Source organism: Heloderma suspectum, chromosome 11, assembly GCF_057233095.1.
Source record: "Heloderma suspectum isolate Gila_16-S chromosome 11, 16-S_ref, whole genome shotgun sequence".
NCBI lineage: Eukaryota > Metazoa > Chordata > Lepidosauria > Squamata > Helodermatidae > Heloderma > Heloderma suspectum.
In genome coordinates this window covers 8695652-8713161 of record NC_139468.1, presented here as the reverse complement: position 1 = coordinate 8713161, position 17510 = coordinate 8695652, and the positions used below count along the sequence as shown (strand labels likewise).

General features: G+C 44.5%; 1 protein-coding gene across 1 annotated transcript in view; it reads left to right on the top strand.

The window, feature by feature from the left end:
* The window catches only part of LOC146336954 (calcium and integrin-binding family member 2-like), a 39702-nt gene extending 31578 nt beyond the window's left edge, over positions 1–8124 (top strand). Inside the window, exon 6 of the mRNA XM_084816754.1 lies at positions 7677–8124. Coding sequence (XP_084672880.1) covers positions 7677–7790 — 114 coding nt within the window. The 3' untranslated portion in view covers positions 7791–8124. The remainder of the gene's footprint in view (positions 1–7676) is intronic.
* Positions 8125–17510: the final 9386 nt, after the last annotated feature.

The window sequence follows — 17510 nt, the reverse complement described above, 5'->3', positions numbered from 1 at the left end:
TGGGTAGGCATGGTCAGGCACCTGCCGAGGGCTCACACCCCAGCAGGGGCCCACTGACAAGAGCCCCCTGGAGTTATTCCTCTCCTCACCCTTGCAACCTGCTCGTTCTCCTGCCTCTCGCTCTGGCCCAGCCAATGGTGGAGCGAGAAGGGGGAGGAGGAGATGCCGCTGCCTGCTGGCTCACCGGCTGTCTGTCTGTCAAGCAAGAAAGTGGTAACAAAGATGAGAAGGAGGATGAGGAGCAAGAGCAGCTGCTGACCATGGTGGTGAGAAGGTCGACTCAGGGAGGGAGGGGCCCCCTTGGGGATGTTTTGCCCAAGGGCCTTCCAACACCTGCAGTTGGCACTGCCCTCATATCCTGCCAATACTTCCCTCTTGTGCATCTGTGGTGCCATTTTGGTGAGATGAGGACCGGCACTCACAGCCTGAACGTTGGAAACAGAGGAAATCATTCCCGGAATAGGTAAGCTGAATGCATTGTACCTATTTTAGGAGTTATTGAACATGCCCTGAATGCACATTAAAACCCAAGGAATATGAATATATCTATATCTATATATCTATATATCTTTGTGAAATAAAAGCTGAAGGTTATAGCTATATAATGCAGCACAGTCGCCAAGCCTGATTACTGTACTCCTTCCTGTATTGGAAGTAATTTTTGCTTCTTTTTTTTTAAACTTCCCTATTAGAATTGATTTCATTTTGCTTCCAAATGGTAACTAGTGTCATTACAAAATGAGGAAATCGTTGCATATTGACATTTTGCATTTCAGCTGGTTTAATTCTTATGGCTTTCTCCCAATGAAGCACAAACCACTTAGATATCTTATTATATTAAGCATTATATAAGTAGGGATGTCAGGGAAATCCGCAGTGGAACCAAATGAGTTCGGATTTTGATGAATATGACTGGCGGATTCCATAGCGGACCAGCTTTCCCCCTATTGGGCGGATTCTGCAGACTTGCAGATCGTTTTTCTAAGTTTCTTGATGTTGCACAATTTTTTTTGAAAAATATGCAAAAAATAAAAAAAAAACCTGGCCAAAAATGGGCATTTCCCCATAGGCCGAAGTGTGAAAATGCACATTTTTTTGGGGGGGGGGTGTTACTGTTCGGGGGAATTTGCACATTTTCTCATATGCGAATTTGTGAAAATGTGCATTTGGGGAAATGTGCATTTGTGAAAATTTGGGAACTAAAAAAAATCCAATTCTGTAGATGGGCAGGCTGCAGAATGAAAGGCACCTGACAATCTGAGAAATGCAGATGGAATGGATTTTACATAATCCGTACATCCCTATATATATTATTACAAACAAATAAATAATACACATGTTAGCATTAGGGCCCTAAGGTTTATATCCTGAAGCCACTTAGTGTTTTCATGGAACTGAAGTTCCTGGTGTTTTTGAGGTTGGAATGATATCAACTGATCGGGTTTACCAACCTAGGAAACTGCCTTATACTGAGTCAGACCATTCGTCTATCTAGTACAATTTTGTCTACATGGACGGGCACTGTATTGTTTACATCTATGCTGCAGAATCTCTTCCAGCCCAAGAGCTGAATCCCATTTTTGGAGAAGCTGTTGAGGAAGACATACTAGTGGTGGGTGTGGCCAAAGGCAAAAGGGGGTGTGGCCAAAGGTGAAAGGGGTGAGTCTGCAAATACACAGAAATACCAGCATAGTTTAGCTTAAATCTCTTACTGCCTGTAACTAACCCTTTGGAGAGGCATTCCAACCTTTTAGAATTGTGGGGAAATGGAACCTCTCCTAAGGCTTGGTTCCTGGCAGTAAGAGCTTTAAGCTAAAATATGCTGGTACTTTTGGCCCTGCCCCTTTTATCTTCAGCCCCACCCACCTCTGCAATGTGCCCCTCCCCCTCTCGAGACTGCCTCTGAAATTGAATCCAGCCTTTGGGCTGAAAGAGCTTCCACACCCCTGAACTAGAGGCTGGTCCTTGCAATGCAGCCAGCAGTGTGTGTGTGTGTGTGTGTGTGTGTGTGTGTGTGTTTTTAAGAAGTGGAGCATTTTACTTTTCTCTCTGCCTAGTGGGTTTTGCCAGCCAAAGGCTGCAGTTGTAGGAGAGTCAGCAGCTGCACTTCTAAGCCAGGGCCCTCACTTGCCACAAACAGAAGAATGGAAATTTGCACGCCAGACAACAGTTCCTGAACATGTGTGGAGAGGCACCACTTTTGGTCAGGGTGAATGAGTCAGATCTTTGGGGTGAGCAAGAAGCTGCCCCAGGTGCAAGGGTGTGTGTGTGTGTATATGTGTATGTATATGTATGTGTGTGTGTGTGTATGTATGTGTGTGTGTATATATATATATATATATATATATATATATATACTGTTCTGTATCATAAGACTCCAGGATGGTTTTACAGGATTGAAACTGAAAGCCGACACCCACTTCTCTGGAAGTAAGCTCAACTGAACGTCATGGGAATGACTTCTAAACAGATACGTTGGGATTGGGCTGTAAAAACCCAAACCCCAAATCCTTGATCTGATCCAGGAGGGCTATTCTTATGTTCTTGTGGAGCATGGGAACTGTAGTTGTTCCACATGTATGTGCACGCATACCTGCAGGTTTTATGGGTATTATTTGTTTTTTTTATAGCAATTTATTCAATATTGATTGATTTGCTACTGTGTTTGTTTGTTTATATTCTTTTTATTTTGCATGCCACTTTGAGAGGATTCTATCCTTAAAGGTGGCATAAAATAATGTAAAGTAAATGAATAAATAAAACCACAACGTGATAGCAATAGAGAAAAATCATAAAGCAGCAATGAAAACCAGATAAAAACCAAGACAAACCAGTTAAAAAAAATTAAATGAGCAGAATGCTCATGTACATAGGACTTTTGTTTAAAACTAGATACCACACTCAACAATCACTTAGTCTGAGTGTACAGAAATAGCAGACAAGGTGGTAGACATGTGTCTGGACTGTACCACTTCAGATTGCAGGTGGTGGTGTTTGAGCTCAAAATTATAAAAAAAGAACATACCTCTACACATAGAAAACTGACATATCAGAGAGAAGGGTTCTAGTCTAGCCTTCTCCCTGAGAAGCTAACTTTCTATGGGCAGGGATTCACCCCAGCTCTGACTTCTACACTTTGAAATGGTAGAGCCCAGACACAAGTGTACAACTTCACCAGCCGTTTGGGAGAATTAGGCGTTCTGGTGGCAGGGAGAAAATCAGCAAATCCACAGCAGCACCTTGGACAGCAGTCCAGGCACAAAGAAAGCCTGACCGTGAACTCCCCGAATCCCAGGTTGATGTAGGCCAACGGTCCTTGGGTTCCTGCATCCAAAATATTGGATTGGCCTTCATTATTTTTTGTTGGTTTGTCAGTGCAGGCAGTGTGAGAAGAACACTCATCCTGGAGGAGTGTCATGTACCCCATGAAAGAGGAAGTGCTGGCGCCAGAGGACAGTAATCTTTGAGTTACTGTCCTGATGCTTCTGTATACTGTTACTTTCATTACTCCATGTAATACCAGACAGCTTAATTTCAGCAGATTTCAGCTCCCTCTGCTTATACTACAGAGGGAATGTATCGTATGCTCATTTCCTCTTCTTTCCCAGTTCTCATGGGCCTGTTTTTCCCATAGATTTCACCTCTCCGAGCCTTTTATGTTTGCTTTTACTGAATGACCATTGCCTAGAATCACAGAGTTGGTGGTGGTAGTGGGGGCTTGGAAGCCATTTAATCGAGCCCCTTGCTAAGTGCAAGAAATCCAGAGCTAGAGCATTCCCAACAGAGAGATGACTGTCCAGCCTCTCTGCTGGAAGACCCTCAGCAAGGGTAAGCCCACCACCCCACTTGGTAATTGGTTCCATTCCATTGTCCACCTGCTCTTACTATCAAGAGGTTCCTTCTGATGTTCAACCAAAATCTGTCCTCCTGGATCTTCAGCCCATTAGATAAAGTGTTGCCTTCTGGAGCAGCAGGGAACTTATCTTTGCCCTCTTCCCTGTGGCAGCCCTTCAGGTCTTTGAAGGGTGTTCTTATGTCCCTCCCCAGTCTTCAGTTCTCCAGGCTAAGCATACAGCGTTCCTTCAACTTCTTCTGACAGGACTTGTTTTCCAGATCCAGACACATCTTTGTTGCCTTCATCGGAACCCGTTACCATTCGTCTAAATATTTCCTCTGCAAAAATGTATCTGGGAGTCTGTCGATTCTCTCAATCTCTCGTTTGGGGTGGAGTGGCAGAATGCATTCCCCCACCGCAGGAGGCAGTACGTCTTGCGCCGCCACTGGCCAAAGGCAAAGGGGATGGTGCCAAATGCCAAAAACAGCAGCATATTTCAGCTTAAAGCAGTTACTGCCAGTAACTAAGCCTTCTGAGAGGCATTTCAACCTTTTAGAATGGTGGGGGGGACCCTGCAAACATTTGAGCAACCAGCAAACAATTAGTCCTTGGGGGAAAGGGGGCGGGTCCAGCGGAAAGGGGGTGTGTCCATCTGGGCAACCCCACAAAGCTAGATTGGAACCCCAGGCAGGTCAGATTTGGCCCCCAGCCCTGCGGTGCTAATGTGCACTACCAAATATGCCCCAGTGGCTCCCTAAACTGACACTCTTGACTGTTCCATCCACACTGCGCTATGTTGGCCGCACTTCTGTTTAATCTCCTGGAGACAGGTTTGCAGAGATCTGTTCTGCTGTCAAAGAGTTGAAAAAGCAATCAAGACCACTGTCTGATTCTCATTCCTGTTGTTGAGGGAAATATATATTCCAAGACTTTAAGGAGGGAAGGGGGAAATGCCCCCCCCCACATCCATCTGTCCACTCTAATAGCTGACCGGGATGGAGGAAATGATCTCCATTGGACAGAGTCCCAGAAGCATGAATAAGCTGTAAATGACTGAGGCAGTTGCTGGTTCAGAAAATTTGATCCCTGTAGGATTATTTCACTTCTTAAAAGATGCTGTCATTTCGAGGCTGCTTGTGTTTTAATGGAACCATTAGCACTCAGAGCTGGCAGGGGCTAAGTGTTCTGTTCTACAAGACTGGTTACGTTTTCCACAGGAAATTGTTTTATAAATCATTGTGGAAGATGAAACTCTTTTTTTTTTTTTTTAAACAACAGATCTGGACAGATTTGTACAGATGGTGCAGCAAGCAACCTGAAAAGAGACAGACAAAGTGTGTTGGCCGTAGTTATCTGTGGCCTGGTAACAAATAGGCCTGATTGCTGCAATACATTACATTTGGAGGCTGCCCTTGAAAGCTATTTTTAATTGCTTCAGATTATAGACTGATACTGGCTGCTCAGAACACACCGCACCAGCATTGAGAGATCTTTGCTGGCTTCCAATTTGCTTCCGGTTACAACTGAATGTACAATTCCCCCCCCCCCCCCTTAGGGATGATGTGATTTCTTTTGAAGGGGGTGCTTGAAAATGCTTGCTTCTGAATGCTTGTGACCCATTCTGAGTCCGGTCCTGACCCATTCAAATATTTTAAATGGTCCACCTCAGCTGCTAGCCCACCCATGCCAGTTTCTCCCCCTTTTACAAGCCTAAGGTAATGCATGGTATGGAGGAAGTGGATAAGGAGACATTTTTCTCCCTCTCTCACAATACTAGAACCCAGTGGGGTCTCCCCATGAAGCTGATTGGTGGGAGATCCAGGACAGATCAAAGCAAGGACTGCTTCACACAGTGCAGAGTTAAACTGTGGAATTCGCTACCACAAGATGTAGTGATGGCCACCAGTTTGAATGACTTTAAAAGGGGATTGGACAAATTCATAGAGGAGAAGGCTATCCATGGGTACTAGTCCTGATGGCTATATGCTACCTCCAGTATCAAAAGCAGTATGCCTATGTACACCAGTTGCTGGGGAATGTGGGCAGGAGGGTGCTGTTGCACTTGTGTCCTGCTTGTGGGTTGGCCACTGTTGGAAGAGAAGCGAGAATAGATGGACCCTTGGTCTGATCCAGCATGGTTGTTCTTACGTTCTTCTGTAAGAGAAGAGGGAAAACTGCATCATTTCTACTGTAGCATCTGTTCAGGCAGCTCAGAGGCTCTTGAGCTTTTGCAAGTATCCTGAAGGAATGATTTTAAATGTTGAATTATTTTCAAGGCTGAACAACAAAGGGATGTTTGCCCTCTGCTGTAGCTTGAGGTCTGGATATTTGCAGGACTTTCTGCTCTGATATGAACCTGCCCATTTGCTATGGCCTGCATCAGAGGCCCTGGTTCTGAGGCCAGAGAGGTAGATGGTGATCTGACAGGGACTTTTTAGTAGTGATGCCCTAGTTGTGAAAAGTTCTCTCTGGGGATACTCTGCTGGTGCTTTGTTACCTGGGTGGTTCACAAAAATTAAAAGCCTAAAACACAACATGATGAAACATAATATATATTTTAAAGTGTAAAACAGAAGAAAACCAGAAGAAAAACCAGAAGCAGGGCAAATATCTAAAAGTAAAATAGCTAGCACACCTCAGGCTCAATCCTATGCCTGTTAAGACAGGAAACAAGGCCTATAACTCCAAGCATGCCCCAGGCAGCATGCCTTTTTTCTGTCTAAACATGCATAGGATTGTGCCTTAAAAACAAAACTGAATGAGTAAAAAGCCTGGGGAGGGAGGGCGAAAAGGTGGTGCCCAAAAGACCACAACGTAGATGGCAGGTAAACTTCTCTGATGGGGTGCCACCACTGAGAAGGCCCTCTCCAAAACCACCAAAATGTGGTTTGTCGACCCCATTTTCACCACCCCAGGCAGGCAACTAAAAGAAGAGGTTAATTGCACCCCCACGAGCCACTGCAAGTGGGTGCTGGCTGCATTCTGCAGTGTGGGCCCTAAACTTTACCAGCCTGCTTTGGCAGAATAATCGTGCAGTGTGCCTCAGAAATGTGTGTGTATTTCCCAATGCAATTTGACATCTTTAAACAGAATTAAGATTGCTTCTTCGTACAGCATGATCCAATAGAAAGAAACATGAACTGGAAGATGACTTGAGCAAAATGGATTAAATTCCCCTTGAGGGAGAGCCTTGACTATGTTTGGATTTCAGTTAATGACTACATCTCTACTGGAGGGTAGATATCAAAGTATTCCATATATTTTGCAGTTTTGTGCCTGGGCAGTATCCTATATTAGTCCTACTTAGAGTAGACCCATTGAAATGAATGGGATATGAGTTAGTCATGACTAACTTAAGTTTCAGTCATTTCAATGGGCCTACTATAAAGAGTACTAACAATGGATACTGCCTTCGGTGTGGGAACAGCAGCTGAGCTGAGGATCATGGCCCTCTGTCTCCCTGTTTAAGGCAGCCTTCCCCAACTTGGATCCCTCCAGATGTTTTGATCTACAGCTTCCATCAGCCCCAGCCAGCATGGGCAATGGTCAGGGTCCCAAACATCTGGAGGGACCCAGCTTGGGGAGGAGTGTTATAAGGGATATGATACATTGGACATTTTTTCCTTTAAAAATGTCATGAACATTGGTCAAAGTAAGAGAGATTTCTTGCTTGTCCATAGAAATGTGTCATTTACTCAGAAAGTAGCTTCTTAGGGCTTTTGCTTTGGCTGAAACTCACGTGGAACAGAATAGAACTTTACAACCAGCCTAGATGGACCTTTTCTTTTGGATCTAGCACGTCTATGCTTCCCCTCTCACATCTCTTTTCTTGTCTCTGCAGCACCTTCCATATACGAATCTGAAAATGCTGGGCGGAGCCATTGGAAATAACTTGACACCTGTCCTGCCTCTCAGAATCTCAGGCAACACGGGGGCTTTTGCCTCCCTCCTCTGAATTCTGCCACAAAAGGACTAAAATAATCTTGGACCGTCACAGTGAAGAAGTACCGCTGTTTCCCGAGAGCTTTGGAATACCCGTGGAGGTGTGGTTGTGGTTGTGTTTGTCTTATCATCACAACTGGGCAGCAGTGTTGTAGGTGCAAAGTTGCTGGGTTGTTATTTTTTTATCCAGACAGAAGACTATTCAAGGGGTCTCCCTGTAATTTTTATATTTGTAAAGATTTGATAAAATGGTCCCTCCAAGCAAAAACAAGGAGTGATCTAGAAGAGATGCTGACTCTCCCAGAAGTTGATGGATTAAAAATAAATAAATACTGGCCTTAAACGGAGACATCTCCACTGTTGCGTAGCACAGCTGAAGGTCTGTTCAGAGGAGTAACCTGACATTGATGGATGGCTATAGTCAAGATCGTGTCTGGACATATAACCTGAACGTGTCATTGGGCTGGCTTAGGTGCTTAAGTGACCGGTGTTGTATGGATGCTCATATCCATAATGAAACTTGAAACCATTTCCCTTTTTAAAAAACATCATTTGCATCGGCGAGTCATTTCTTCTCCGAGCAGACTCCTTTGAACTGTGTCTTTGGCATCTTAGGGTCTTGCTTATTCTCATATCCTGATTCAATTATTCTGACAGATTGCAAAAAAAACCAAACAAAAACAAAAGACCAAACCAAGGATACACCCATGAAGAAATCCAGGAAGCACATCACCAATAAAAAGGACGTGTCCTACTTCTTCAGCGAGCCAGTTATGCAGTCTTCCCCATCGAATGCATGACAAGCAACTCCCTTACCCTGTCTTTACTCCCATACCCTCTCTCAAAAACCAGCTTCATTAGTTATTTCTTTTAAGTTCCGTCTTGGCTGACAACTGGAGCTTGGTGACAATCACACATGTACAACAACTGTTCTTGAACAGTCTTATAGAAGGGCTCTGATACATATTTGTGGCTTCTGTATCCAAGACATCCATGATTAAAACTTCCATTGAATATCTATCTATCTATCTATCTATCTATCTATCTATCTATCTATCTATCTATCTATCTAAATATTTCTATATTGACTTTCAGTCAATAGATTCTCAAGGCAGTCTACAATGCAAATGTTTAAAATACTAAATACAATTTAAAACAACAACGACACCATACAAAATTTTAAACCAGGACAAACACACACAAACACACACATTACAGAGTGATACAATACATAGGGACAAGAGCAATGAACAGTGGATTCTAACAGTCATGAAAAGTGAATCCAAATAAGAACATATTCACTGTTCACAAGAGGGTGTGGAGGAGCCAATATAATCCTGCTGGCAAGAATGCTCTACAGAGTGGGGCCACCACAGAAAAGGCCCTGACCTGTGTTCCAACCAACCTAACCTAACCTCATTTATGTTGAATATAAAGATGTCGACTATAAAGGGCAGGTAGACTCATATGGGGCCGCGGTGGCTTAGTGGTTAAGATGCTGAATTGCAGACCAGAAGGTCAGCAGGACAGCAGTTCGAGACCCGAGTGCTGCGTGACAAGCTCCTGTCTTCAGTCCCAGCTTCTGCCAACCTAGCAGTTCAAAAGCAAGAAATTGCAAGTAGATAAATAGGTACCGCCTCGGTGGGAAAGGTAACAGCGTTCCGTGCACCTTGGTGTTCAGTCATGCCAGCCACATGACCATGGAAGCATCTTTGGACAGCACTGGCTCTTTGGCTTAGAAATGGAGATGAGCACCACACCCTAGAGTCGGACATGACTGGTTGGGGACACCTTTACCTTTTTAGACTCGTATGGAAGTAGGTGGTCCTAGGGATATCCTCACCCCTAAATATTTAGGGCTTTATAGGTATCTTGAATTGATCTCAGAAACCAATTGGCAGCCAGTGCAGCGTTTGTAAGAATGGTTTAGCATGGTCCATATAATACACACCAGGCAACAGCATTTTGTACTGGCTGCAGTTTCTGAACACTCTTCAAGGGCAGCCCCATATGGGTAGTCTAACTGGAAGTACTTGTTTATTGTGCTTGTTGGATTTCTGGCCTCAGTTGAAATCAGTGCATGAAGAACCTTTGTCTTTGACAGATAGATGTGTGTGTGTGTGTGTGTGTGTGTGTAATAGTTTTCAAAGACAATTTGTATCATGAGACATCAGCAGGCGGGAGAGAGGGGAAACACAAGGCTGCTGTTTTCAGTGGCAGCCACATCTCTCTCATAATATCTGGTTCCATGTAGTAGGGATGAGATGATCCTCCCCACTTTTTCCCCCTCTGTTTCTTCTCTCTGCCCAGCCCTCTGCTCCTTCAAATTCTGGTTTAACTAGGACACTTATTAACATTAATCCTGGAGCTGGAGCATGTATAGTGAGCAGCACCTTTCAGTTAATTTGCATCTTTCCCACCTTCTGCGTTACTGATACTCACATGTGTTAGTAAAAACCCTGCAAAAAAGAAAACAAAAGAGCAATCCTGATAGAACTGTACATAGGATTGCATCAAATTCTTTTTGTGTGGTGGTTTTTATGCGTGCACTCATGCAACAAAACATCAGGCAAACTGAATCTTGATGCAACCTGTTGGTGCCTATGTGTGTGTGTGGCTGGGTGTGTGTGTGTGTGTGTGTGAAGTTCTAAAGGAAATGATCCTTGCTATGCACACACAGTGCTTTGTACAACATTTGGAGGGAATACAATTGAACAATGGGGGATTTGTAGTGCATTGGTTCTACTTTGGAGGGATGAAGGTAATTCAAATCTGCAAACATCTGGGGAGAAATTCAGACAAAAAGAATTTGGAAGTGTCCCTAGTTCTGGACAGAGGCCCATAGCATTTGTTACAGTCACCAGTCTGCTCAAAGCAGGCACTCTCTGGCCAGCCTATTACATTTCCAAATAATTACATCATGGCCCCGTTCAGACATAATGGCGGCCTTCAGTGGCAATTCATGGGTTTATTAACCCATGAAGTGCGGGGATGCCTGGCATGCATGAGCTGCTTCCAGTTTCCAGCAACAACCTACAAATGCAGCATTCATAAGTTGTTGCCATGATGTCCGAACCTGGACACTTGGGGTTATTCTTGGATTAAAAACCCTGAGTTAACCCATGGTTTGTTCTCAGGTTAACTTGGGGTTATTTAACCCATGAACAACCCCAAGTGCCCGTGTTGAGACTTCACTGAAACAATCTACAAATGCCACACTCATAGGTTGTTGTGGCAAACCAGAAATGGCTTGTGCACAGCATGTGCGTCTGCAGTTTGTGGTTTAGTTAATTGTTGGCTTTTATTGTTGTTTTTATGTTTTTATCACTTTTAATATTTTAAATATTTTTATGTATTTTATTGCTCTAAGCCACCTTGGGAGGGCTTCTGCCCTGAAGGGCAGCCAAGAAATGTTTTAAATAAATAAATAAATAAATAAATAAATAACAAATAAATAAATAAAGCCACAAATTGCAGCCGACTGCTGCCATTAACGTCCAAACAGGGTCCGTGTGTCTCTCCTATCATGTAGTGGATTTTCATGTTTCCCACACTGGTTGTCACTCAGGCATGTAGAGAAGGGAAACCTCACATGGTCATGTAGTACTAATGACTGGTGCAGAACCTGTGGTGGGTTGGTGATTGTTTAGCTCAGAGGTGGCTCTTTTGGATGACAGTTGCCCAGTCTTCAGAGGCCATTTATTTATTTGTTTGTTTGTTTGTTTAACACATTTGTATCCCACCCTATATCATTAAGATCTCAGGGTGGCATGCAGATAACATCAATTTAAACAGCATAAAACAATAAATAATTTAAACAGCTAAAAACATATTACACCATTAAACAAGCGAATGCCAATTAAAATCCAAAACAATACAACAGTTAAAACAGTGTGCTATGTTAGGGAATGCATTTAGCCTCAAAGGGTTTGGTAAAAAGCCATGATTTTACTTGGCTCTGAAATGAAACCAGTGTCTGTGCTGATTGGGTCTCCAAGGGGAGGGCATTCCACAATGGGGGTGCCACAGCAGAGAAGGCCCTCTCCCACATCCCACCATAGTGTATGTCTCGCACTGGTGGGGCATAGAGGAGGGCCCCTCCAACAGATCTCAGTCCTTGGGCGGGCATATATAGGGGGAGGTGCTCCCTCAAATATCTCACTGTTGCCTCTTTCCTTAAAGTGGATTAAGAAAAATCCATTTACCACCAACCACAGCTTCTGCAGTTGTGTATTTTAAGAACAACTAAATCAACCAAAGAGATGGAGAGGACCCGTAGCTTATGTACCTCCTTTGCATGTCAAGCTCACAGGTCAACTCTGGTCTACCTGAGGGCCCAATCCAGCCTTCCAGAGTACCCCAGATGGGCACACCCCCTTCCACAAGTCTGGCCCCTTGCTTCCGATCAGTCAGTCAATCAATCAATCAATCATTTATTGTTACGGTCAAAGACCACCCCTTGCTTGGGGCTTTTCTGCAGTTTTCCCCTCACTCTAAGAGGCTGAAATGCCTCTTTTAAGGCGTGGTTACTGGCAGGAAGAGCTTTAAGCTGGAATATGCTAGTATTTTGGCTATTTTGGCTCTGCCCCTTTTGTCTTTGGCTCCACCCCCTTTTGCTGGCATCCCTGCCCACTGCTGGAATGCAGCCTGTGGGAGCTTCTCTGAAACTGAATTCTGCCCTCCTGAGTTAAAGGATCCAGGGTGACAAGGCTGGGGACAGTGGCGGCTGGTGGCTCAGATTTCGGTGGGGCTGTGAATCCATTCTGCAGTCAGAACCAGCCAGAACTTTGAAGGGGCTATCCAAGGTGCTGAAAACTAACCCCCAAGCAGGTTAAGCACCTTGGATAGCTCCTTTGGAGTTCTGGCTGGTTCTGATTGAAACCTAGAGTGTATTCACAGCCCCACAGACATCGGAGCCACCAGGCTCCATTGGCTGGGGATGACCTCTGCTGGAGACCCTGGGGAGCCACTGCCAGTCAGAGTAGGCAATACTGATTTAAATGGACCACCAGTCAGACTCAGTAAAAGCAGTTTCTGAGATTCATGGGATTCAATACATGACGAACATTCTAGACAGCAAGTTCTGGTTTGTCTGATGGGTGCTATCCTGCACTGAGCCCAGGTTTCTTGTGTGATGAACACAGAAGTCCACCCATGGACACAGAAGTCTGCCCATGGACCTCAGTGGGTGCTATCCTGCACTGAGCTCAGGTTTCCCTCCATTGTGTGATGAACACAGAAGTCCACCCATGGGGTGAGAAAACACTCTGTCTCAACTGGGACTATCTGTCACTGTGAAATCCAGCCCTTTTGGGGCTCAATGGGCTGCTGGCAAGCACTTGACGCAGCTCAGATTTCACTTTTCCCCAAATCTGGGAATGTCTTCCATTTTTAAAAAAAATGTAAATAGAAATTGCGGAGCATAATTCATGGCATTGGCACAAATTACGGACAAAGTTTGCATAGTTTATGCAAATTTTGGCCGCAAATTTCATAATGTATGAAAATTGCACCCGCAATTTGCACAAACTGCAGCCGAACTTTGCATAAATTGTGCAGATTTTGGCCCTAATGTGTGCCAATTATGCTAGTTATACTACATTACACAAATTGTGCCTGCAGTTTGTGCACATTTCTGTTTACGTAAATAATAATAATAAAAATTCGATACAGATCAGGTCGGGTCAGCTTGTGGGGAAGCGAGATGAAATTGCGGGGGGCTGAGTTGATGAAAGCATGGCGAGCTCACCCCTCAGACAGATTCCTCTGACATACCTAGTCTAAACCAGGGGTGTTGAACCTCTTTCAGCCTGGGGGACAAATTCAATTTTGGAGAAGCTCTTGGGGTCTGTATTTCACTGGTGGGCAAAATGAGTGGGGCCAAAAATACCAGCATATTCCATTTTAAAGATTTTAGTGCCAGTAACTAAACCTTTGGAGTGGCATTTACAAAAGCCAGGAAACCACCCAACAATCACTGGGTGGGGTCAATGGAAGAGGTCATGGCCCACTGGGGAACCCCTGAGGGCTGTACTGGGACCTCACATGGTCCAGATTTGGTCCCCTGTCCTTAGTTTCTACACTCCTGGTCTAAACCCACCCTTATCGTGGCTCCTTAAGTGATTTTGGCTTGGATTGCTGCAGTACCTGACAAGAGCGAGGCAATCAGGAGCAAGAACCAAAGAACCTGAAAATGCAAGGTCACGACTAAGCGGACTTTGCTCCTACTCGGCATCCTGCAACAACTGAGCACAAAGGAAAGCAGAGGGGTGATAACAGCTTTATCAGTGGCAGTGTATTACCTGAGCAATTGCAGTCATCAGCTTTAGGGAAGCTGAATCAATTGTGTGGAAATCAGAAGGATCACAGACTTCTGAGTATAGTCAGCACATGGCAGATGGGGAAAATTAAAGCTGATCACGAGATGAGGAAGGTATTAATAGGCAATAAAGATGACTGGTGTGATGTCCTTAGAAATGTCTGGGTGGGAACTGATGGGATCTGAGCTAGCAGTGACCGACCAGGAAAGAGATCTTGGGCATGCGGTGGACAGCTCAATGAAGATGTCAACCCAGTGTGTGGCTGCTGTAAAAAAGACAAACTCCATGTTAGGCATAATTAGAAAAGGAACTGAGAATAAAACTGCCAATATCACACTGCCCCTATACAAATCTATGGTATTGCCACACTTAGAATATTGTGTCCAGTTCTGGTCACCACACCTAAAAAAGATATTGTAAGCTGGAAAAAGTGCAGAAAAGGCCAACTAGAATGATCAAGGGGCTGGAGCATTGCCCCTATGATAGAAGGTTACAACAGCCGGGATTGTTTGGCTCGGAAAAAAGGAGGGTGAGGGGAGACATGATAGAGGTCTACACAATTATGCACAGTGTGGAGAATGTAGATAGGGAGACATTTTTCTCCCTCTCTCAAAATACTAGAACTCGGTCATCCTATGAAGCTGATTGGTGGGAGATTCAGGACAGATAAAAGGAAGGACTCCTTCACACATAGTTAAACCATGGAATTCACTACCATAGGATGTTGTTTTGGCCACCAATTTGGATGACTTTAAAAGGGGGCTGGACAAATTCCTGGAGGAAAAGGCTATCAATGGCTACTAGTCTTGATGGCTATGTGCTACCTCCAGTACCAGAGGCAGTGAGCCTATGCACACCAGTTGCTGGGGAACATGGGTGGGAGAGAGCTGTTGCACTTCTGTCCTGCTTGTGGGTTCCCAGTCAACAGCTGATTGGCGACTGTGTGGACAGAATGCTGGACTAGATGGACCTTTGGTCTGATCCAGCAGGGCTCTTATGTTCTGGTTGGGGCAGAAGTGAAGGGTAGTGTGAGACTAAGTGAATGCATGCCCTTCTGCTGTCTGAATTCATTTCCAACTATGTGAGTGCCCAGCGTTTGTGAAGATCTATGACCTTAAGTGGCTGCCTAGCTAGGAAGGCAGACTTCTCTGGCCAGAATTAAAAGGATCATTATTGCAATAAATGCCTCCAATATCCTCCCCATCCCCTGGCTGGTTCTATAAGCTGCATACCTGAGAGATTCCATCCTTTCCCATGTCCTGGCATGACTTCTGTATTCAGCTGAAAGCCTCTCTGGCCTAGTGAGATTCCTACCCCCAAAGAGGCCTCAGAGGGTATTGTGCATGGTTCAGTTTACACCTGTTGGGGAGGCAGTCTTCCTAGACCAGTCTTCCCCAACCTGGTACCCTCCAGATATTTTGGAGTTCAGCTTTCATCAGCCCCAGCCAGCATAACCAATGGTCAGGCATGCTGACCATGTCTTCTGTGGGAGTGAGGTGTGCTGATGGAGCAAAATCCTCCTCCTACAAAGAGGTCTTCAGTTGTCCAGGAGCTTGACATGTGAAGAGGGCAAAACAGGAGAAGGTTATCTCGTTCAAGTCTGCTTATGAGTTTCCCAGTGGCAACTGGTTGGTTGGCTCCTGTGAGAAACAACATGGTGGACTGGATGGACTTTTGGTCTGATCCATTGGGGCGCTTCACATACTGCTAATGTAGGTGCCTGAAGAATATAGCTGGGGATGGTGTTTGAAGGCCTGTTTGCAACAACGGGCAACTCAACTTGCCACCGGTATCACCTCTGAAGATGGAGGCACCCAGAGAATGTTCTCAACAACACTTAACGTATGGGCAGGTTCATAACAGAGCAGATAGCCCTTTTTATAGAGTTGGGTGCCTCCACCTTCAGAGGTTCTATTCAGTTTGTTTTTTGAGAAGAACTTACCAAAATGTACAAATTTTTTCATAAGCGGGATGGAAAGAACTTGATAGTATAAAACTGTTAATGTTGGAAAAACTGAAGTGGATAGATTTGCTCATCTGGGTCAAAGGCTTTGAGTGCACAGCTTTTAACAGTCTGAGTTTGAAGCTCTGTGTATGCAAGCATGTTAGTGCTAAATTATGTTTGCCACCTCTGTTTTTTCTCACAGGCTCTTCATCTTTACCAGCTATATGGCAGGCAGGAACAACACGGTCCTCTCTGTACTAGGAAAAGCTGTACGTATTGAATTTGGCCTGTGCAGATGGGTGAGAATTTTGCTCAGTTTCTTGTTTGAGAAGAACTTACCAACATTTGCAAATTTCTTCATAAACAGGACTGAAAGAACTTGAGATTTTTAAAAAAATGAATGTTGGAGATAGCAAAATGGACACATTACTCCTTCTCTAATATTGTGATCCTGGAGCATTTGGGCTTCACCCCTTTATGATGCAGGAATGGAGTGTCCAAGTGAGCTATTCACTCTCCTGTGTGGCTCCCATTGGTGGGGGGGACACCAACTGCAAATTTCAGCCCAGCCTTAAATGTGCTTACTTGGGAGTAAGTTGGTCAATGAGTCCTGCTTGCAGGCATTATGCTTAGAACCTCAGCCTTAAACCAAGAGATGGAGGATTTTTTTTCATGAGAAGATCAGGATTGCTGAATTACCCCCTGCAGCTGAGGAAATGAATTGAGTCATTAAGAAAAAAACACAACTGACTCTTCCTGAATGGTTTTCTTTTTTGTTTCAAATGAATCTCCATTTAAAGTCACATGGGAGGGGGTGTCAGGATAAACCGGACAGGGCAGAACAGAGTCAAGGACAAACTTCAAGCAGGCATCCTCAGATTTATTCTGGCTCCTCGAAGGACCTCTAATCACCTCTAGGACTGCTGAGACAGTCAGTCTCATGAGTTGAAAAAGTCATTATAGGTTTTGAAGCCAGTGGGCAGGGAGACCTTACTGTCTGATAATGATTTTTCATAACTTTTCTATATAATTTTCTTTTCTAAGCAAATCATTTTCCTTAAGTATGCTTATATCCCCTCAATATAATTGTCCTTTAAATCATAGTTCCCAACTGTCCCTATGGACAGGTCCAAATATTTGTCCAGCTAGTCTAGCATTGTGTACTCTGACCAGCAGCAGCTCTTGAGGGTCTCAGGCAGAAAAGTGTCTTCCCATCGCCTGCAACAAAGCTTTCTGTTGAGGGTACCAATGGCAGAGGGTTGGGGAGTGGCAACCATTTTACAAAATTCCATAGGTTTCATGTGAGTCTGCTCTGAACACCTTTCTCCCCTCCTCTGGGGCTCCTTTTCCTTTTTTATGCTGGTCAGAGCTCCCACTGCCCACCTTGGGCTGAGAGCCACAGGCCAAAAGCCCTTTGGTTCTTGCCTTTCAGCTCGCATTGGAGGCTCATGCCTTCAGCAAGCTGGAG